This window comes from Electrophorus electricus, chromosome 7 (assembly GCF_041902795.1).
Source record: "Electrophorus electricus isolate QZ-2024a chromosome 7, ASM4190279v1, whole genome shotgun sequence".
NCBI lineage: Eukaryota > Metazoa > Chordata > Actinopteri > Gymnotiformes > Gymnotidae > Electrophorus > Electrophorus electricus.
In genome coordinates, this window is record NC_137503.1 from 10310001 (window position 1) to 10334017 (window position 24017).

The 24017-nt window shown below is 41.9% G+C and overlaps 1 protein-coding gene across 1 annotated transcript; it reads left to right on the plus strand.

Annotated features, from left to right (window-relative positions):
* Positions 1-12530: 12530 nt before the first annotated feature.
* Positions 12531-22775, plus strand: txnrd3 (thioredoxin reductase 3). The gene is made up of 17 exons (XM_027016764.3): positions 12531-12667; positions 12878-12997; positions 13952-14012; positions 15537-15646; positions 16165-16272; positions 16453-16525; positions 16633-16752; positions 17170-17312; positions 17704-17819; positions 18426-18651; positions 18746-18838; positions 18988-19064; positions 19654-19810; positions 19944-20051; positions 20293-20388; positions 21046-21180; positions 21305-22775. The coding sequence occupies exons 2-17, from the start codon at positions 12881-12883 to the stop codon at positions 21365-21367; spliced, it is 1803 nt and encodes a 600-aa protein (XP_026872565.2). The 5' UTR covers positions 12531-12667; positions 12878-12880; the 3' UTR covers positions 21368-22775.
* Positions 22776-24017: the final 1242 nt, after the last annotated feature.

The following is a 24017-nucleotide window of genomic DNA, read 5'->3' on the forward strand; positions in this document are numbered from 1 at the left end:
TGACATGCAGCTTCACCTCTTTATATTTTTGCGTGTTTTCCATTTGTGATTTTCTTCATATATTTAGTTGTTGAACAACAAAGAGGTCCTGAAATTATGGTTATGGTAAAATTGAGAGCAAGCACTGAAAGGTTGTTCATTACAATTATGGCATCTTACATTATCACAGCTTCTCACTCTCAGACATGGATTCTTTTACTATCTTGTGTCTAGGACACATGACTGTGCCTTAGTACTAGAGATGACCCGATCCAATCCAAGGTACTGGTTTCAGAGCCAATCTAGGTATTACCTAATGGTTCAGGATCATCTATTTTAAGTCCAACCCACATCCGATCCTTTCTTAATGTTGGTTTCTTAATGTTATTTTACATTATTGCATCATTTGAACAACTGTTGTACAAATGGCATCCACAACTTGCAGCACCGAAGCACTTTATCGGAAACGCAGGTGCAATAAAATGCCTTCCGTCTGGAACTGTTTCAAAGGACTTCTTTCCCCAAAAAGACAGAATTAGAAATATGGTATCGGCGCTAACAAAAGCAGCCCAGGAACTGGCCTTAATAAGAGTGCTTGCAATTCCATTATTTATTTTGACTCCTGTTTTATCGTAATGTTGCTACTCCACTAAAGGAGATTTAGATTTTGTCATTAATTTGACATGTTCTGCTGTTGATAAGTGCAATTGCAATTTGATTATACACCAAGTATACCAGTTTTACTATAATGCTGCTACATTGCACAGGACTGTTAAGAGTGCCTTTAAGCAGAATTATGTCTGAAATTGTATTGTTTGAAGTATCATTTTGATGAATATTTATAAGCTATATTTAGTTACTAAAATATTTTAAAGATATATTGTGCATTTTTTCTTACTTTTTTTAACAAACAAGATTTTAACAAACAAGCTGTGATAGCTAATTTTCTTAATCCAGAATTATATAAACTCAAGCATATCTTACCTTAAATGAATTGGTTTTGCTAATGTAAAAGAACTTGATGTGTGTAAGCGTGTGAATTAGCTATGAAAGTACACGTAGCGGATCAGACTTGGTATTGGCAGATGCTCACTACTAAAGATCAGGATTGGGGGTAGAAGAAACTGGATCATGGTATCTCTACTTTGCACAGTGTGCACTCTGACCTCATTTTAGTGGAACTTGATGGATGCCTGAACCAAGTGATCAATAACATCAATCAATATCATCAAGATCAAATATCATCAAAGATCAAAAACATCAAGTTCAAATATCATCAAGATCAAAAACATCAAGCTCAAATATCATCAAGATCAAAAACATCAAGCTCAAATATCATCAAGATCAAATATCATTAAGATCAAAAACATCAAGATCAAATACCATCAAGAGGGCATGCCCTGGCCACAGGCACTACCTCTGATGCCAATGAACAAACAAACACTCGAGTCCTTTCGAAACAATCACAGCACCACTAGTGTGCCTTCTAGCACCATCGAACAGAGACAAGCAGACCTGCATTTAGCTAGAGACAGTCATCTTGACCATTGCGTTCCACTTGGCTGTGCAGTGCTCTCTTCCTGCTTCTCCACACACATCAGAAGCCTCCAAAGGAGGCCACGCTCTGAGTCCAGGTAGGTGGGCCCTAATTAACAACCACAGGAGGAGATATTTGGGGCTAAGTGGGAAGGGCCTTTCTCAGGTGCTGTGAATCCTCACTTCAGGCAGGGTGCAAGGGAAGAGCACACACACAGTAGACACCGCAGAAAAGTGAGCTTTCCACCAAACATTGAGACCCAGCCAGGAGATGCACTAGCGGCCCCTCCTTTAGTAGTCTACAATACGGATCATGAAGAACATGTGTTAATAGACTGGGTGATGCTCACCTCGCTGCAATGAAGATCAAGCACATGCTAATGTTTTATGGAGTAAGATTATATTCAGTGTGTCTGGATGGAATCTTAGCATCTTCATTAATGACAAAGGAGGTAGAAATCCTGCCAACGAAGTAGAAATTTACATGGTGATGCAAGAGAAAGCACTTTGAAGAGACACAAGAATCTCTTATCCTATTAGGATCTCTCTCTCTCTCTCTCTCTCTCTCTCTCTCTCTCTCTCTCTCTCCCCATCTCTCTGTCTGTCTCTCTGCATCTTTCTTTTCACATATATAAACAGCTATTTGTCGGTTTTCAACTTTTTATCAATTGCAACATTTGAACACCATGTTCAGGCAGCTTTTGAGCGGTCTGTATTAGACATGTGTCATTAGGTGGGCCATTGTCTACAAAGCATTTTTTCTTAAACCTGCTTTTGTAGCCCTGCACAAACGGTCCTTTCCTTTAATATTAAGGTCATTTTTGCTTGAAGACAAGGTCTTCTTACACTTCTTCACTTTATATCATTGTGTGCCTTTACTTGAACCGTTTTGCTTTCAAGATGGAGAAATTACTTTAAAGTAAAGAATATATATTCCGAGCTCTGAAATAATAAGAAACCAGACAGATTTGACTACTGAAAAAATTTGACTACTGAAAAAAGACTCAACAAGCCATGCTTGTTAAAGGTAAGATTGAACTAAGTTTGTCTGAAGTACCTCCACTCACCCGTGGTAGTAACATTGTACAGTAAAGCAACTCTATAAACCATCACTGTAGTCTTCAGCTCATGTCTGACAGTAAATGTCTGCTACATTACTGAGCATTACACGATGATCTTACAATGGGTGTAAGACTTCATAATAAAACGTACACTCCCGGTCAAGGTAGCTCAATAGATTTCTTTCCCTCAAGAAACTTAAGACAGGTCGGTGTGTGTGTGTGTGTGTGTGTGTGTGTGTGTGTGGGTTGGTGGGTGGGTGTGTGGGTGCATGCATGCCAGTATGATTGCTCCCGATTGCTTCAGTCTAGCTCGTAGAAACAGGTCGTTTAGTGCACCTTGCTTCCCCCGCTCCAGCGCGATTGCCGCCGCTTCGCCGTCTCGCCGTGGCTGCTCTTTGCCCCGCTACAGAACGCCACATATGCAAGTCTCTGAAATCTGAAATCTGAAATCTACTTCCATGTACATCTCATATTCATCATCTAACCAAGTCTGACTGCTAAGAGCGCAAACGACCGTCATTACATTTTATCCCTGCTACACCGGGGACGTTCCTGCACAAACAAGACCGTCCAGGAGACAGGAACATCCATTACCTGCGTTGTTCACTGCTGACAGCATTCGTGTAATATTAAGGGTTCTGACGGGATTATATATGCTCTGGGTCTAGGTGTATGGTCTCTTGGTTGCTGTTTATCTGTTGGTTGGTCTTATTTATTTTATGTGTGTATGTTGCAGATATTGAACTAAGACTTGCATGGATGCGTTCATTTCGTTCCCAACTTATTTGCTGTGCTTTGTTAACAAAGTTTCGAGTCGTATTTGCTAAATCTGTGTCACCTTTTCTAAATCGCCAGGAGGAGATGCCAGGCAGATACATATGCTCTGTACTATCCTTCGTCTTTCTTTTTAAACAAACACCGTCATGGTCGACGGTTCCGTCTATTATTAACCCATTTTTTTATTTCTTGCGGTCAACCATGACCATGACAGTTTTCCATCTAATAGTCTGTATATGACCATCTCCTACATACTCCAGCTCCCATATAAGATGTAGATGTGCCTCTGGGCTCATGAGCTTCACCTTTTAACGACCGTTTTCCTTTTCGAGTAGGTTCCGCTCAGACTTGGTTGGAATTTGTTTTTAGTTTTAGCATGGATATTTTATAATAACATTAGAAAGGAGAAGGAAAAACATTCTTGCGTTCCTTTTTAGTTGGGAGTGTGTCACTTCCGCCGACCGGTTTGTTTACTGGAGATAGGCCTAGGCTATATAAACCATATATAAACCATACCTCCATGTGCTCTCTCTCTCTCTCTCTCTCTCTCTCTCTCTCTCTCTCTCTCTCTCTCTCTCTCTCTCTCTCTCTCTCTCTCTAACTCGCAGTCATAGCCAACATATGCATAAACAAAATGGCAAGACCTACACTTGTTCTTTCCGTTAGTCAAAACCATATTAATTCAGCATAATAAAAAATGTATGAATGTGTGAAATATGATCTGATTCATGTAATATTTACTTAAGGTCTAGAGCGTGCATGCGAGAGAGAGCAAGCACATAGCACCCCAAATACCCAATACACAGTGATTTATAATTTCAAAACTTCTGTAAAAAGCTACCACACCTACCAAAATAGACATTTATTTCTTGATGTCATGGTAGAATGACAATTGTGTGGTGAGGGAGTTGTAGGGTTCTCTCGATGTTTTCCATTACTGTCCTTTTGGTCAAGGAGCTGCAGGTCAACAGTGCCCTCTAGTGTTACATACGTAACTGGGCGCATGTGTTTTAACACTCTTGCTTGACGGCGCATGTGTTTTAACACTCTTGCTTGACATCAGCCTCTGTTGTCTTGTCATATTCGTTGTGCAAGTTTTGCTATGAACATGAAGGTCAATGGTTAGCAGTTGTGCGCAAACGAGCTAGAAACTACTGCTAGTACTACTACTGCTAAAAGTAAAAATCATAATGAACGTGATGCACCTGCTTGCACTTTTGCATGTAGATCATTCTCAGTCACATTTCATGGCACACTAGAGGACTTTACCTATGTGCTCACAGATCTGAAGATCAGCCTCCTTTTATAGGGAATAAGTTAACATATTTGATTTTGACATTGATCTGAGATGTATAATGCTGACAAGCCTAACGAGTTATCGATTACCTATAATAACAGATTGACAATTGATAGGTTGTGTTTAGGGTTCAGGGATGAATGTCCGAGCAGTGTTTATGTGGTTTGGAAGAACCCATAAATAAAACATGGAGGAGTTGTCAGCTCAGTAGCTAGACTCTCTGTGTGTGTGTGTGTGTGTGTGTGTGTGGGGGGGGGGGGTTGGGCTGTCATTCGTGCAGGCAACCTGTCACAGTAAATGTTCTTACTCTTTGAGGGGCTGTCATATCTAATGCATCAGATCTACAGCAAAGACATTCTTTTACTCTCTCTCATCAACACCTCCGCTGACCCACAGATAAGCGTTTTTTCATATTTCCCCTTTGTGCTGTATGCCGGTTGTGAGAGAACCTTTCCACTTTAGCAGTAATCGACTGGCCTCTCCGAGAGCTCCTCTGAGCCCAGAGTGACTCAGGCATTCTCACAAAATTAGCACATTCCCCCTGTGCATTCACAAATCAAGCTATTCACTTATGCATCAGAATACAAGGTAAACATGTAGGCCATTATTTTGGATAACCCTGCTGACATATGCTAATGTTTTTGGTGGGGGTTTTTTTGTTTTTTTTTTATATACCAACACCTAAAGAACTAAAGTTGTAGAACATTGCTGAAAATTACAGGAAACCTCAAAGCCCCTTCATTTCTGAGGCAAGGTCCAAGAACCCACGTCAGCACACGCAATTTTAGTACGGCCGTGTTAGATGTAATGGGGCGGATGAAGAGGACAGAGGGTGGTGATAAATTACAATTGCTCAGCTAATCATATTAATCGTCTCATGCAGCTGCTTCATATCCATATCCACATGACTAAACTTGGATATGGATCACTCGAGGCTTCGCGAGAACACTTCGCGGCAGAGGAGGACCGCTTGCATGCTGAAGTCCCAACACAAAGCACCAGGCCAACTCGATTTCATGAAGTAGAGACGTTGGTGAGAGACTAGAAATTAGGTCTCACTACCGAGTCTGTTTGATGCAATGAAACAGAAACAGCATCTGAAAACTAAATGGAGCACCAAGTTTAAGCATTGTGAAATGTACAACTCCCTTACCTCCTCACACATCAAGGAAGTGTGAAGTTAGTTATAACTCATTATATACAGCCTCAAATGTAAAAAGTTTTTGCACTCAGGAACATCATAATAGATTGTGTGTGTTGGTGGAACTGATGACATATCTGATTGTTCGGGGTTATGAAGTTGCACTGAAATTCCACTTGGTTCTCCGAGTTCTTATCACAATGACTTAATTTTTCCACAATAACTGACACTTTGTCTTGTGTTACTTACATTTTGTCAGGTAACTCATGCTTGTGCAATGCAAGGTGTAAACAGTGCACACACTTAACAGAAAACACATAAATACCAGTGTGTAGTAACAGTCCTTATGTAGCCATAAAAATAGGGTCCTAAAAAGTATCAGACTGGCAATTTGATTGAACTCTGCTTGAATAAACTGTTTTGACAACTATCATTTTTAAGATGTTTCTGATCACTAATGGAGGAACAAACCATTATTGTGTTTTGACAACTTTTAGCTCACTCAAATTTTGTGTCATTGTTTTGCATGATGTAATGGCATCCGGTGAGAGGAAGAGACCCATGAGGGCAGGGTGAAGGTTATTCATACACAGCTGTTACTCCGTCATCAAAAACACACCATGGGAAATGATCCAGCACAAAACACACAACCCCATTAAACATTACTGTGTCCTACCAAACACCCCTAATTATCAAGGGCAACCCTGTGTATGTGTGTGCATGTGTCTCTCTGTGTGTGTAATGGACCTGATGACCAAGTGTGGTTACATTAGAATGAGCAGTGTGTGTGTGTGTGTGTGTGTAATGGACCTGATGACCAAGTGTGGTTACATTAGAGTGAGCAGTGTGTGTGTGTCTGTGTGTGTGTAATGGACCTGATGACCAAGTGTTGTTACATTAGAGTGAGCAGTGTGTGTGTGTGTGTGAGACATTAAGGACCTCGGTGCAAACAGACTTAATGCATGGCTTAACTAATACCGAGTGCAATGTCTGGCCTGGTACATTGGTATACAGTGTGCAGGAATTCATGTTTGTAGAGTGCAGTCCATTCTGCCCCTTTTCAGCTGTGGTCCTGCTAAACGCAGGCTGTCAGCTGCATCCGTGGAACGACTAGTGCCCTCCGAGCTTTCTAGAAGCTCCTCCAAACTGCCCCCTCAGAGCCTTGAAGTCCCAAATGCATTTTCTGAGTTTAGAGGATTTTGGTAAACAAACGCTCAGCATGAAGTCTTTTACTGCGATTGATTTTGTGGTTTGCTCTAAGTCTTACACCTGCGATAACGGCCATGAAATGGGGTCTTCTCTAAGCTCTTCCTGTCCATATATAAAAATGTGAGGAAAGGCGCCATTTTGTGTCCTTTCCACATAAAAACATTGTTTTTTTTTTAGTGAGTAATTGCTGGTGAGAATATGACATCTGAACTGAATTTAAATGTTATTTCCCTGATAATGGGCTTTTCCAATATCTCCTCGTCTCTGTATCTGTTTTGGTGTGAGAGAGAAACAGTAGCACGGTGCTCTCTGTGTGCATTTAGTAGTCTACAGTATTTCTCCCCGTCACAGCCAGAAGCAGCTTGACTATGGTTGGGTTGTCGTGGAGATTATACCTCCCTCTCTCCTCATTACTTCTCTGTATTCTGCTTCAATACAACAATACAACAATCGAATAGACAATCGAAAGAGCTCAAACAAGATACCAATACCATCATCACATTCTACTTTCTAAAGTCTAGAAGTCTGTTCAAGTGCCTGTAATAGTCTACCTGTATGCATGTGAGAGCTTACGATGATAAAGTTTTTATTGATGATGTTCATTGTAATAGTTGGTTGTAAGTTTCAGAACAATTATAAGCGATTTATACATCAGGGAAATCTACTGATAAATTAATGGAATGGTGCAAGAGAGAAAATCTGTTCATTTTCTCCAATCTGGCAACCAGGTTTGCTGCCAGCAGTCTGTCAAATGTCTTATGAACAGAGGTGGATAGATTATCCAAAAACCCAAGTAAAAGTACTGTTACTTTAAAATAACAATCACTCAAGTAAAAGTACAAAAGTTAGACTACTCAAGTAGCGAGTGAGTTATATATATATATATATAAATTTTTTATTTTTTTTCCCCACACCTACAAAGAGTGAGGCAAGTCCTAGGAAGTAAGCTGAATGGGAAGAGCAAGATCAGGGCTATCAACACCTACGCTCTACCAGCCATCAGAAACCCTGCTGGCATAATCATCTGGCCAAAGTAGAAGATAGAACCCATTGACATCAAGACAAGGAAACTCCACTCAATGCACAGAGGGATTTATCTCACATCTAGCACTCTGAGACTGTACACTAAGCGTACAGCCCTTAAGAACGATGGGGGCAGAGGATTAGTGAGCATCAGAGCCGCTATCCAGGATGAAACAGCCAAGATTCAGGAGTAGGCCAGGAATATGGCCCCAAGTGATGAAGTGCTTAGTGAATACCTCAGACAGCAGAAAGCCAAGGAAGAGAATGGGAATGAAAAGGAGTAGGGACCATCATGGGAGGATAAACCCCTGCACGGTATGTACCACCAGCAGATAGTGCAAGTAGCAGATATGGTAAAATCCTACCAATGGCTGGAAAAGGCTGGTTTGCAAGGCAGCACAGAGGCACTAATTATGGCAGCACAGGAACAAGCTCTGAATACAAGATCAATAGTTGCTGTGATCTACACACCAGGCAGGACCCTAGATACAGGCTGTGCAAAAATGCCCCTGAGACAATCCAGCACATAACATTGGGATGCAATATGCTAGCAAGAAAAATATATATGGAACGCCATAACCAAGTGGTTGGCATAGTATACAGAAACATCTGTGCTGATTTTGGGCTGGAAGTTCCAAGGTCAAAGTGCGATACCCCCTCAAAGGTGGTGGAAAATGACCATGCTAAAATCTTGTGGGGCTTCTAGATATAGGCAGACATAATAGTAATGGCTAACCAAGCACCTGGTAAAGGACCCAAGCTTGAAGGAAAAAGACCACCGAGGGTGAGTGAGGAATTTAAATAAATAAATAAAATATAGACATATATATATATATATATATATATATATATATATATATATATATATATATATATATATATATAAATTCCCCACTTGCTGAAAAGCTGCTGCATTTATTTTTCTGTTTTTTGTAGTTTATAGCTACGTAGCTAGCTAGCCAATTTTTAAAAAAGAAAATCTTTGATATTGGACCACACTTTACTTTCATATTAATAATGCACATTAGGAGATAGCACCGATTTTCACACACAGATATATGAGCCTTAAAGAAAATGATATATTGCAAGCTACTTTTCAAAAATGAAATTTGAATTCTATTCCAGAAAATGTACCTGTTCTCTGTTTATTATAACAGTTCTCTGTTCATTATAACTGTCCAATTGTCTAATTTACTGAAGCCAACGTGGCACTCTGTGATCATCTTTAAGGGATTTCACTAACCTCCCCACACTTGACAGGTGGTGACATACAAAATATAAAAATTATTTAAAACGTAAAGGAAGGAACATTAACAAATGTGAATGTTGACAGGAATGTTGAAGGAATCATCAGCTGGTTCAGAGTTCAATCTGCAGCCTCCTAACTCCCAATTCACTATAATCAGCTATCTGATTAAGTTAAGATTTTTTAAGTATATAGAATAACTATAGATGTTTCCTACCAGTCTGTTACCAGATGTTTTCTCTGTTTTCTACCAGTCCCCTAACCTCACCGTCCTGTTAGAGTCAACACTCTACATACTGTTTATAATGATATAATGCTCCTTTAGTAGTGTATGAGTGCACAAATATGTGTACGTGTGTGTGTTTGCATTTCTGGAGAAGGGAATGAAAAATCTTGGACCCAAAGCCTTGCCATTCTTCTCCATGATGCCCATAATATAGCCTTTCTACACTACTGTTATCTTTTAACCTTTCTACAAATAAGACATCTTCTTCCTCACCTTTCCTTGCCTATTATATAGCCTTCTTCTCCTGTCCTGCTCTCTCGTTACACAGTCCCAGATCTTAAAGCCCTCTCTGGAGTTCACTGCTTGTCCGACAGGAGGAGAACAATAGCAAACATGGAGCTTATGGATGAGATGTTTAACTCCTTTACCCTGTGCCCGCAGGAATGCGGGCTTTGAAATCGCCCGCATTTCACTGCCAGCACAACAGTGAGGAGAAACGGAAGCACGGCCCAAGCCTCGAGTTTAATGGCCGTCACCAGCTTGAAGGAAGAGGAGGATTGGCCTGTCATAATGGCTCTCATTTCCTCCAGCGTTATTGGGGTAATTGATTCTGCCGCAGTAACAAGATATCGACCCCACAGAGGAGCGCTCGCAGGCCAGGGGCTCAGCACAGACACAGAGGGAGGGCGAGACGAGGGAAGGTCGATGGTTTACCAGTGGCCCAGGCATTCCTCACTGAGATCGTTACAGACTACAGACACAGAAGGAGGAATCTCTTTTGATTTGGTTTATATGGCCAAACGTCATATTGTGCCTAAATGAAGAGGTGTTAGCCACTGTCATGAATTTCTGCAATACAAATCAAGGAAATTCATTTAGATTTCAGTGAAAAGCTCTGTTACAAATCGTCATGTGACTAGGAAAGTTGAAAGATGAATCAGCCATTGATTTGAACTGGAATGAATGGATCCCAGTTTCTGTCCCTATAACTATTCCCACAGGCGCATGGGGTATGGAGTGTAGTGGATAACACAGCAACTCCTGAACTGAACAGTAATTATTGTATTTCACATTGTCTCTCCAGTCCCGGTTACATACTGCCTGGCTCCATACATTGCATTGCTTATTTTGTTGCTTTTTCTTCGCAATACATAAACAAATGGATCAATCTACAAAGGGATGAATAAACTCAAGTGTTGGCAGTTGAGTGTTTTTTAGAGTCGCTAATAGTACATTGTACTTAATGAAAGTGTGATGATAGTGTGTGTGTAGTGAATGTTTGCATAGTTGAATATGAAGCCCATTATCATTGAGTAGACCAATGAAATCTCCTGAACAAAAAAGTCCTAGACTCTTGCTGGATTTCACATCTATACCATTCATGTTGTACCAGTCAAAACACTACATGTGCTCTCACCATAATCTCTGAAAGTGCAGTAATTTTTTGAGTTCTTATCTTGCCTTTGTGAGCCTACAAAATTGCTTCATTTGTAACATTTCTTGGCTTTTTGTGTGTCTAAGTGCTGTATTCTATTATTTGTTTCTGTCAGTACTTGAATTGTGTAGCTGATCAGTGGCTCAAGCTCTTTATTCCAAATTACAGGTTTCATAGAGTGGCCACTCAGCCAAAAAAGGACTAGCACAAAGGCAGCCACAATGGGCCTAATTGCATTAAAGATTTTGGTCCTTCCAAAAGGAATCAATATGGTTGTCTGCCTTACCTGCACAGCCTGTGGTTTGACTATGGTTCAGCACAGTGTGGACTTTGGAAAAAAAAAGCCCTTTTCTATATTTAATACAAAGGGTTACTTATTAAAACACTCATAACTTGTCCATGGTGATTACACAAGTAAAAATACCAAGAAACCTGGAGGATGCTATTTTACTATTGCACTAATAAAGCTTAATTATCCTGAGCATATATCTGAGAACTGTGGACATGACCTCTAAGAAAGCGGCTTTAAAATGGTCACTGAAATTAGACATACAAATGATAAATCAGGCATCTTCCTTAACATCTGTTTATACAGTATGTATGAGCAGTATGTAGGCTACAGTTCAAAAACAAAATGCAGAATGTTCAGATTCATATGACACATTGACATAAAGGGGAAAAAGATGAAAATATTTGTGCCACAGAACACAATAAAAGACTTCTTTCTATCAATGTTACAGCGCACACACAACCACAGAATTACATCCACCAGAGATCCAATTCAGAAGCAACACAGAGAGGCCAGAATATGCCAACAAAGGCTTGACAGTGATGGATTCTACATACTGTTTAATCACAGCATTGCTCACATAATGCTGAAGATTAACCACCTTTATTTCATACTATAATGAACGGGAGCAGTGCTGTACAACTTCTAATTTGATTTACGTCACAATATGGTGTTTGGGTGAGCAGAAGTAATGTGTCTAAGGGTAAAGATCAATAGTGTCTATTTTGACTTATAGACACCATTTACCAATGTACCATTTTAAAACCAGCCCTTTAGGTTCATTGTATATTTAATTAGCTGAATAATTAAATTAAATTAATGAAGATGAAAGGTTTTTGGTTTTCTATATCTGCAGTAGGCTATTCCAAAATCTATTCACACAGGATTACCTTGCAATGGCATATATGAAAAAATAGAAAAATAAAAATAACTAAAATACTTTGTTGACTGAATGCAGCCGAATACAAAGTAAAAGTCATTTTAAATACAAAACCAAGCAAAAGTAACATTATAGAGAGATGTTTTATCACGCGTTGACAGACATTTTACATCTTAATGCCAGCCATTGCAAAAACCCACTTGTCTATTTCCACCACCAGGTGGTAGTGTTACGCTAACAGAATCGTTTTTAGCTGTCTTGAATTTTTGCCTGTTGGTCCTATTCTTGCAATTTAATTAAATTTCATTACACTGATTATGGAGTAAATGTTCTATATATGAACGAATTCTGCGTAACTCTCTGATTAAAATTTGATATATGCATAGGGAAAGTTTGGAAATACGACCAGGCAGTCGGAGTGACGTCATTCCTAAGCTTTATATGGAGGCACAAAGTTTATCCGCGAGATATTTCGCGGGATTCCGCCGGGTCGTCTGAGTTGGAGCGAAAGTGACAGTGGAGTAATGCAATAGCTAACGCTTTCGTTTCACTGTCAGTCGTTTGATAGGTTTGTCTTTTGTAGCTATACATATTCTTGTTCTTTTGCAATCACGTTACTGTAGTATCCGTACCAGGAAGCAGTATAGAGAGTTCTTGGTAAACTTTGCATAGCCGGCTAGCTAGCTAGCCAGCTAGCTTTCCGGTTGGCTGACTTGATAGGTTGGTGTATTCAACTTAACTCAGATTTAAAGAATCGAAACAAGTCTTCTTTTATCAGATCATGCCACCAGTAGAGAACGAAGCGAGTCGCAGTCGGATTAAAGCCCGAATACAGGAACTTATAGACTCGAATCTTGTTGTAGTCTTCAGTAAGAGCTACTGTCCCTACTGTAACAAGGTAAGTGTTTCGTTGGTTAGCTTGGTGTTTTTAAATGATTTTTATTACGTTTTCATATCACAAAAACAAATAATGAAAATATTACATATGAACGGCTTTATGGACCAATATTTCATAAGAGGCCAGTTGTGTCATGGCTAGCGTTAGCGGACTGCGATAGCTAGCCTGCAGTCTTGCGAGAAATGGCGTCGCGTTGTAAATTGTAGCATGCGCTGGGATACGGAAAGTTACGGTTTGTGTTGTGGGACATGTTGATTATGAAAGGCGTCCCACGTCGAATACAAACTGACAGGAAATATTGGTTGCTAGCTGTCTAGCCGAGTGTCCCGTTACATCATTGCTGACAGCTACGCCACAGGCGTTGAAAAGGTCTCAAGCGACAGTGCCGCCGTAAAGGGGCCGTTGCGCTCACTGACGGGAGCCGGTTAGCCTGAACGTGACCCGGCAGCGGGGTCTGCTGTGGAGCGGCCGTTAACGTCAGAATGCCCGGTGGCTGCCGTTAGTCAGCTAGGCTGCCGGGCTTTCGCCACAGAGCCTCCGGCCATCGCCCGCTTTTCGTAGGTTACACCGGATAACGGCTACACTTCTTTGCGAGTTTCAAGTCAAATTGCATTCCTGTGAATGGCAATTTCTGAGGGAGTAGAGCAGGGGAAGAAGAATAATTTCTAAAACAGTCATTTTTAAGACAAGAGTTGTCTAAGGTGTTTTCAAACACAAGTTAATCTACGGTTAAACGCAAGTTTACACTTAAGTTTTGTTAAACGTCCTTAAAACAAATTCCTTGACCGAGTGGACGGTCAGTGGTGACTAAAGTTAACATGGCTCACCTTGGAAAAAATAAATTCAGTACTCGTTTTTTTATTGTCACGAAATGTAAAACTTCATGAAAATTACACTAATAACCACGTTATATTAATAGTGTGTAGGCTTGTAAAGTGTTTGATCTTGTTTTAGGTGAAAGAGCTCTTTAAAGAACTGAATGTGAAGTGTAATGCCATAGAACTGGATTTGATGGGTAAGTAACGGGCATGCATTGTAATTGTATAATTGTATGATTTGTTAAGTAAAACTGAATACTATAAAAGCTTGTGTGGTTAAACAAGTCTTTAGACATTTATATAAATACATATTTTTTTATTAATGGTTTTTGATAAATATGGGGGTATTTATTTGGGGAAATTACTTGGGGTGTGACTGGCATAACTCTCATTGGTGTAATGAGATTTCAGCTTCACTATTTCTGTTGAGTAACTGATGCTGTCTTTTCTAAGGCTCTGTAGGTCTTTACTTCTTTCAGATTTTGCTGGGCTGACTGATGCAGTGCACAGGCATATGCCAGGCCTTGAGCTGCTTCTGTTGTGTCAAACATGCATTAGTTAGGCTTTGTGTAAGAATGCACTGCCTGAGATGGTCTCACAAGCACTGGATGTTCTGTACACAGTAGTCATGTCAGCAGAATATTGGTTCTCTTCTTTGGCTTTTATTTTAACTTAAATGTTGAATGTGTCCAGTATGCTTATCAATGTGCTCTTTTTGGCCTGTTGGGCTTTAATTTCCACAGAAAAAATTTTTTTCTGTGTTTTCAGCCTGCGATTTGGCTTTCTGTACAGATAAGCATGTAGAAAGAAAAGAAGCTATTGACTGAATTACTGTGCACATTGAAAGCTATGTGAAAAACACCAGCATTTAACCCAATATGGAATTAACAGGTCCAAAAGTCACTTCAGGTTTGTGTGCAGCTTCTGCAGCTGATTGAGTGAAATCTTGCTGAGTCATTCTCATTCTGCTTGGCAACAATCCATGGCTTTTTTTTTTTCCCCTCTTCCTCCTTTAGGCCATGAACTCTCAAATCAGTCTTCCTTCTTCCTCACCCTTCCCCACTGTGCCGTCTCACTTCACCTCCTTTTCTCACTTCACCTCCCTCTGTTTTCTCAGTGCTGCTCATTTTTGCTTTTCACTTTATCTCTGCGCACCCGCGTTTTCTGCATTGCACAGAACTCCCGCAAACACTGCTGTCTGTTGGTCAGCTGGTGCAGCGTTTTACCCAGCTGGTGCTGTGTTCAGCGAATGTGCTCTTGTAATTTTCAGAGGAAAGCTCGTCATACTCACTTTTACTGCTGGAGCAGTGTGTCCCTGTTAAAGTGGCTAAAGTGCATCCCTTTTAGCTGCTCTGCACAGAACTAAGTGTAACAAGAATGATGTACATAGCTGCTTAGCTAGTGCATAGGCCTGCAGGTGCAGCATAATACTATGGGGACCTTAGCAGTTTTTCAGCAGCGTAATGGTTCACCTTTCACACGTGTCATAATTCTTTGTTTAACTTCTGCATGTATGTGACTGCATGTATGGAAAAAAAGTGATCTTTGGGGAAGAGGTGTCTCAAGCTATGTAGTGTAACACTTTGGCTCCATCAGCCAATTTCCGACGGTGACTCTGCATGACTCCTGGTGTTCTTTATCACTGTAGTGGAGGCCGGGGTCTGCGCACTGGAGTCTGCGCAGCCGTACTCAGTGGCGTCTGTCTGTGGTATGTGTTCTAGATGATGGCTCCAGCTACCAGGATGTGCTGCATGCGATGACTGGGCAGAAGACTGTCCCCAGCGTTTTCATCAACAAGACCCACATTGGAGGCTGCGACAAGACTGTACAGGTAGCAGCCACTACTGAAATAGGATTTTGACCAAACCTTAGGTTTGCTGTTTCATGTTGGTGCCACTGTTCGTTAAAAACGCCCACAAAGCAGTTTTCAGGAACACTGAGCTGGTCTGGATTCTCACAGAATACAATAAAAGAAAACTAATTTGTGTAATACCAGAATTGTAAAGGCTAATATTCTGGTAACAATTAATAAGCAATCCCTGGAGCTCTTGATTTATTACTGAGACAGGCAGTAGACAGTAACATTCATTTCTATTTCATGTAGCCAACATGTTAATGTCTTAAAATCTGACAGTCGATTCTCTTCTTTCGCCCCAGTCTTCTGTCCTGCAGCTTTGCTAGGCGGCAGTGCAGATATGCGCCCTTTTAAAGCTCTACTTTAAAGCAATGAGCGAGAAAGACCTTTGTAATTGGAATGAATGATACATGAGCACACTTATTATGATAAACCCGCAGCGATAAGGGGTATTGTGCCTATGGTAATTAGTTCCCTGGTTGTCATGGTAACAGGCACATAAAGATGGCCACCTCCAGCAGCTGCTGGCCGCGGAAAGCGAGTCGTATGATTATGACCTCATCGTGATAGGAGGTGGCTCTGGAGGCCTGGCCTGCTCAAAGGTGAGATCTACACCCCCCCGGCCCCCATACGCATGTGTGTCCAGAAAATATGCACACCCATGCACTCCATTATAAGTGTCCTATACTCTCCTTTTTCAGCCTGGTGTTAAATCCTCTTGGTGTTACTTATATTTCCCACTTGGCTTGTGTTAAACGTGTTCCTGAATATTTGTTCAACAGGAATCCGCATCCTTGGGGAAGAAGGTCATGGTTCTGGATTATGTCGTCCCTACACCTAAGGGCACTTCCTGGGGTAGGCAGTGCTGGCCATGGACTTAAGGGTCACAACACAGCATGGCAATCAAAGCCATAGTTACCCCTCCACTTCTGTGAGTGTAACTGTCTGTCTGACTTGTCCAGGTCTGGGTGGCACCTGCGTGAATGTGGGCTGCATTCCTAAGAAGCTGATGCACCAGACCGCCCTGCTGCGCACTGCACTTCAGGACGCCCGCAGCCTTGGCTGGGAGTTCAGTGAGCAAGGTGAGACGCCAAGCCCGCGTGTCAGCCCGCACAGAGCCGAGCTTCACCAGACCGCCCATGACGATGTCTGTCAGTGCCTGTAGCCTGCCATGCATGCTGGTGGTGTAACTAGAGAGAGACGTGTGGCAAGGTGACTCACACCACTATAGATCCACAGGTAGTGGATGAACATGTTCATTGTAATCTTCTCTTAAGTACAGAGGTCAAATTGCAAGAATGTGTGGCAATACTATTGAGCCATTGAAAGAATTGTCAGTGAATCTGTAATTTCCAAGTAGATGAGTTTCTAAAACAGGAATAGTTCTTAATATGTGGGTTGTGATAAAGTTGTACAAGATTTCTCTACACTGAGTCACTTTTATAGAACCAATTCTTTTTTGGCATGTTAAAAATCTGAGTGCTCGAATGATGTTGTAGTGAGTCATAACTGGGAGACCATGAAGACTGCAGTGAATAATTACATCGGCTCTCTGAACTGGGGCTATCGAGTCTCTCTGCGAAACAAGAATGTCAACTACGTCAATGCTTACGCTGAGTTTGTGGAACCACACAAAATCAAGGTGAGTGTTTTCCACGTGAGCTGAACACCCTTAATCCTAGTGCAGATCCAGCGTTTCTCCTGGGGTCCCAGCCGCATGTAAAGGCTTCAATGAGGCATTTGCACTGTCTCACAAAGACTGCATATGCTACACACTACCCTGTTTATTGGTTGGTTAGTTTAATCCTCACTGTAGTGTGGCAGTGGCTGCAAAAGGCCCATCTTATTTGCCCTTTTGAAGCTGGGAGATGTCATTTGTGTTGATGTTGGTATCCTTTTTCTTTTTTTTTTAATTAGCTTGATTGTAATTCCATAGCGCATCAAGTCAACGATTAAGTGATCAAGTAATGAAAGGCTGGTGTGAAAGTGGAGCTTGTTTATTAAACAGTGCTTTGTCTGTGCACTCCCCACAGGCCACAAACAAGAGAGGCAAGGAGACGTTCTACACGGCGGCCAGGTTTGTGCTGGCCACAGGAGAGCGGCCGCGCTACCTGGGCATCCCCGGAGACAAAGAGTACTGCATCACCAGGCGAGTGTGGTGCTCATTACAGGGAGACAGCGGGAGGGCACTGGTCTCTCGCAGCGCGCACACGCACGCAGATAAACTGCCGTCTCTGAGGGGGGCATGTGAAGCTTTAGCGTGGAGCTTAGTTAAACTGGCCTGGCCCTGGGGATAGTAGCTCTGGAAGCCCCAGGCACTGCAGGAGCTCAAGGACACGCTTTGCTGAAAGGCCTGCACCCATGGCTTCACGTACGGATCTACGCAGACACACTTCAGAAGGCAATCTGAATGAATGATTGACACACAAGTACAGAAAGCATGTTCAGAAGAGTGGTGGAATGACGACAACATGGATTTGAGGGAGAGATGGGCGCTCCACATTGAGAGTAGTCTCTTGATGGCTCGCGTGCATTGCCTGCATTGCAGGATGTTGCGTAAGCTGCAGTTTACCTCATGTTGTTCCTCAAATTCGGAAGTTCGGCAAGAATCAGGCATTTGCTGCTTTGAGGTGTTCTAAGCTGTTGCTGTACTGTTATCAGAAGGCATGTGTTGGGGGGGGGTGCATGAGTGCGTGCACTTGCTTGTCTTTTTGCTTGTGTCCTGAGCTGTTTGTGCTCTCTCCCACCATCACAGTGATGACCTGTTCTCCTTACCCTACTGTCCTGGTAAGACACTAGTGGTTGGAGCGTCATACGTTTCCCTGGAGTGTGGTGGGTTCCTGGCTGGCCTGGGCCTGGATGTGACCATTATGGTACGCTCGATTCTGTTGCGAGGCTTTGACCAGGAAATGGCCGACCGTGCAGGGGACTATATGGAGACACATGGGGTCAAATTCCTCAGGAAATTTGTACCTGTTAAGGTAGGTTTGTCAGACAGCTTCAGTAAAGTAAAGGGTTGTATAATGAATGAGGGAGCTCATGTCTGCCTGCCCTTATGAAGTGTGTGTGTTTCAGGTGGAGGAGCTTGAGCCAGGCACTCCTGGCAGATTGAAAGTGACTGCCAAATCCACAGAGACTGGTGAGATTATTGAAGGAGAATACAACACAGTAAGTGTGAAATATACACTGACGATGCCACCTGTGTTTAACTTCCTGCAATTCCCTGTTTTATGCTTTTTTTTTTTTTTTTTTTTTTCTTCCCTCTCCAGGATACATTTGTAAATTATTAACAAGCCCCTCTCTGTCTCCTCTCTTAGGTATTGATAGCAGTTGGTCGTGATGCCTGCACTGAAAAGATTGGTCTTGATAAAGCTGGAGTGAAGGTTAACCCAAAGTAAGCTTGTCCTTTTCCATTAACTGTAGATCATTCTCTTCCACTTCCTTATTGGCTATTGTTCTTGTAGCTCCTTCCCCACATTCAGTGGAGAGCTGTGGCCAGAGAGTCACTGTGATTCAGCAGTATGGACAACCCAGCAGCAATGCAGGGGTAGAGTTTCTAGCTAAATTAAGTTTCAGCTATCAGGTTTACTGTGGCAACTGGGTTCGTTTGGTTCGAGAGGGTGTGGGAGGTGAGGCGTGCATGCATCAGTCAGTCCAGCATTTAAGATGAGTTGTCTGACGAATCTCCCGAGCAGGAGATTAGAGCAGCATGTAATGATCTGACTGCAGTCATGTGACTCCACGAGCCATCGGTTTCTCCGACACTTACTCCATACATGCATGAATCACCACCGCCTTCCTTTAAGTCTGCTGCTAGTACCAAGCAGAGCAGCAGTGTCTTTTTGTGAAGCAAATTCTGCTTAGTCAGAATGAACAGATGAAATGGCAGCATCCCAGATGCAGGAGTTGTTCATTAACCTTTCATTTTCGTGGTCGTTCTGTGTGTGGAAATTCAAGTTGTGGGGAAACTGTGCTTTCTTGAGGAATGGGAAGATCCCGGTGAACGACGAGGAACAGACCAACGTTCCCCACATCTACGCCATCGGTGACATCCTGGAGGGCAAGTGGGAGCTCACGCCTGTGGCTATTCAGGCTGGCAGGCTGCTGGCACGGAGGCTATACAGCGGCTCCGCCACCAAGGTGCTTGCACGTCTTGGCTTCAGACCCACAACACAGCCACTTGGGATTGATGTTTGTTTTTCTTTTACACAAGACAAATCATTGCTGTGGAGGACCTCCTGCTGATGTGGGTGGGTGTATGTGTGTTTTGCAGTGTGACTATGTTAATGTTCCTACCACGGTGTTCACTCCTCTGGAGTACGGAAGCTGTGGCCTCCCTGAGGAGAAGGCTGTAGAGCTATATGGACAAGAAAATCTAGAGGTGTGTGTGTGTGTGTGTGTGTGTGTGTGTGTGTGTGTGTGTGTGTGTGTGTGTGTGTGTGTGTGTGTGTGTGTGTGTGTGTGTGTGTGTGTGTGTGTGTGTGTGTGTGTGTGTGTGTGTGTGTGTGTGTGTGTGTGACCGCAAAGGTAGTTTGTGGGTGTCTATATGAATGTTCTCTTTATTATTCTTTGTGTGAGTGTTTTTCTGGAATTTCATCTGTTTGATAATACATTGTGTTCAGGTTTATCACAGCCTCTTTTGGCCTCTGGAGTTTACTGTGCCCAACAGGGACAACAACAGGAGCTATGCCAAGATCATCTGCCACAAGTTAGACAATGTGAGTGAACTAGTATCATTTCTTACCCGTCTGTTTTCAGGCTGAGCAGCTCCTCCTTTTGGTGAGCCTAATGTGCCCAAGGGCGTGGCCACCTCCACAGGGAATGCGGCACCTGGGGTGCCCTGGGCTCTGCTTACCTGGAGAAGCCTGATGAAAACCACACCTGCCTTTTTAGCTCTGAGTGACTAAGGTTTTCATGTCTGAGGGTTGGGAGGTGACTGCTACTCCTAAATATGATTTCCTTTCCATCACATTGTGACAACAAGTGTGTTCACAGCCTGATGGATTTTTGGCCTGACTAAAAATCTTACTGCTTAACATGGCTCAAAATCATCTTTCTTTTTTTTTTTTTTTAAACAATGGTCAAAAACAAACAAAAGGTTTATTGTGAAACACAAACAAAAGTCAAAAAGTTGTGAGAATCAGGAGTTCTGCCAGAACGCTGAGCAGCGGCATGTTCCAGAGATGATGGCCAATTACAGAGGCACTGCAACTGATGACCATTGGTGTGACTGTCCAGTTAAAACTGCATACTAGCCAGAAGCTGATTGGATGACCCATTATGCCTTTTACCATCGTTCATTAATTTGTTGACGATGCTCTGTAACTCATGAACACACCAGCAAGAGTACTGGTACCATGTGTGTTTGTGTGTAGGAACGTGTGATTGGGTTCCACTATCTGGGCCCTAATGCTGGGGAGGTGACTCAGGGCTTCGGTGCTGCCATGAAATGTGGAATCACTAAGGAACAGCTGGACACAACCATTGGCATACATCCTACCTGCGCTGAGGTGCGTGCATGTGTGGTTGGCTAGAGAGAGAGCGAGAGAGAGATTTTTAATGTATTTTTTGTTGGGGCTTTTAGGGGGGGTGGCTTTTGTGATATTTTTATTTTTTTTCCTCAATTCTCTCTAGATTTTCACAACCATGGAGGTGACCAAGAGTTCTGGTGGCGACATCACGCAGGCAGGCTGCTGAGGTTAAGCCCTGCTAGTTTAACAGGCTGTCCTAACAACCACATAAGCTGCTTCGTGCTGGTTTATGCAGGTTATACTGATCCTGTCCATCCTTGGACCAGTTCCTCAACGCTCTCCTCCCCCCCAACCAGCTAATGCAGTCTAGAGCTCAGAAACGACAAAATGACAGAATTGGACAAAAGCTTTTTGAGTGCGCTGGAGAGTCCATTTAATAGAGGGCAGTCAGCATTCATTTGGGCAGGGGGAAGCTTATGTCTGATTTAACTACCCAATCCCACTCTAAGCTCTTAAGCTCTGTTTTGGAGCATGTGGGTCAGATGACTGGGTTCGGTTGTCTTTGGCCCTGCTAGAGGAGAGCTAGAGATGCTGAAGTATTTGAGGACAGCCTGTTGAACAGCGGGGTTACTCTGCTGCTCCGAACCCTCCGAGTCTGAGTCGCAAATGCACGGGAGCAGACGTGTGCTTTTGACACACACGAGTAAGCTTGTGGTGCTATGTGACGTTTTAGCTCTTAACCCAAACACTGAGGTGGGCTAGAACTGATGATCTGTGCTTAGACTTGAGAGGTGAAAAGAATATTTCATATATACATAAACACACACACACACACACACACACACACACACACACACACACACACACAACTGACATGCTCATTTATAGGCTCACAGCCAGGGCCTACCGGTTTCCCAAAAATACTGTAGTGTTGGGATCATCCTCAGCCATGGCCTGAACTCTACTACACTCTTGATGATTCCCTTTTAAAGTTGCTTCACAGTTATGACTCAGTCTAGATGTGTATAAAACATCCTTTGTTTGCTTTTGCAACATTAGCGTCTACACTACTGCATTTTTGGGAACTGGGCCCTTTTTTATTTAATGATAAAAGTCTATTTTTGTCTGGGTGTGCATTGTTTGTCTTCATTTGGTATTGTCTCAATACATGCATTCCAGCCTTAGATTATTTACAGGTTGAATATTGGACTGAACAACCTCAGTGTCGAACATTTAATCTTAGTCTTCTCACTTCTTACCAAAGCTCAAACCAAAAGTTGCATGTAGATACGCATTTGTACAAATAAGTCTCCAATACATATAAAAAAGGATGTATGTTCAGTTATCTTTGGTTGGTAATGCTTACCAATGTACTTAAATGTCCACATTTTGCATAACCTGATTGTTGCTATTTAAAACAAAATAGTAAAACTATTTAAAGTGATTGTGTGTATGTGAACTTGCAGCTTTTTTCTGGACTATGTATGTATCCCTCTGGTAGCTATAGGACTCATTAAATCTAAAAGTGCTGATGTGCTGTCACTTCGCAGCAATACCTGGCAAGTGAAAAAGCCAGTCTTTCTATAATTACATTGTTTTCTGAGTAATTAACTTTATTAAAGGTATATGCACCATCTGTGTCTTGAGGTGTGAATGTATATTTTATATAACATCTGCAACACACCTGTGGAAAGCACAATATATTTCCCAAATTACCAAGATATTTAGAATGAATATTTGCAAGGATTATCTTGCTTTTGCAGCAATTTTAGACACATACCTGCCATGCGAAACCAAAAGCTTGGTTTGTAACCCCCAGCGCTTCTACCGCTTCTGCCTCAGAAACCAAGCTGACGTTTTAAGTCAAGAATTCTATGAACTGCTCCTGACACTGCAATCACTATAATACATTAAATATACAGATGGCTTTATTTCTAAATAATGGATACATGCTTCTTAAATATGTTCTCATAGGCCAGGGAATATGACGGAGAAGTGTATCCCAACCTTGCCTTTCATGGTGGTGAATGAATATTTGCATGCTTCCAATTATACGAACAGATCTAAAACACTTATTCAATTCCAGGACTCTAACAAAGCCCTACACACCTGTGCCTGTGAAGTAGTGCTGTGTTAATTTACAAACATCACAGGAACCTGGCTGTCTAATGATATATTGGATCCTTTTCATCTGATTTCATTCAGTTGGTTATTTGTGACTGTGCTCATAGGTCTAAATATCAGATGAGACTTGACTAGTGTGAAGCACGCGTGTGTGAGTTAGCTATCTTATATTTCTATCTGTCTTTTGTGAATGTCCAGGACCTTTCCTAAACTTGCTTCTAATGTGATTGCATATCAGACGTCTCCATATTTTTAAGGACAGGAAATTGGTGACTCCATTTGAAATTTACAGATCCGAGGCCTAAGAGTTCCAAGAATACTTTCTGCTTCAGACAGTTTGAAGTAGATCTGTTAGAAAAAATAAGACATGCAGACATTTATTTTGTGGCTGACTTATATAATCAGCTCTAATCTGAACTTACACAGGCTCTTTACAAGAGCTTGGGGTTTTGGTTGTTGTTTTTTAAAATTTGTTAATGTGGTAGTAATGCAAATTATAAATGGGTGGATAAAGTCACCTTTCCTGTCACTATCAATTTTGTTCAGGCCCACACCATCCTCACACAGTAGTACTAGATGCATAGTCATTGTGAGTTTGGCTTCCCAGTCACATAGTCATTTGTAATGGAGATACTGTAATTATGTTTATATTGGAGACTAATTTATCAGGCATTGCAAGATTATCATGATTTAGTAATGTAACAATCTGATAATAGTACTGAAGCCAAAATGATAATTATCTATTCTACTAG

What these genes read in the sequence shown, in the direction of transcription:
- txnrd3 (XM_027016764.3), top strand. Translation starts at nt 12,881, where the DNA reads ATGCCACCAGTAGAGAACGAAGCGAGTCGCAGTCGGATTAAAGCCCGA. An exon ending in TGGAACCACACAAAATCAAG is followed by an intron (nt 17,313 to 17,703) that starts GTGAGTGTTTTC and finishes CACTCCCCACAG; the next exon opens with GCCACAAACAAGAGAGGCAA. An exon ending in TTGAAGGAGAATACAACACA is followed by an intron (nt 18,839 to 18,987) that starts GTAAGTGTGAAA and finishes CTCCTCTCTTAG; the next exon opens with GTATTGATAGCAGTTGGTCG.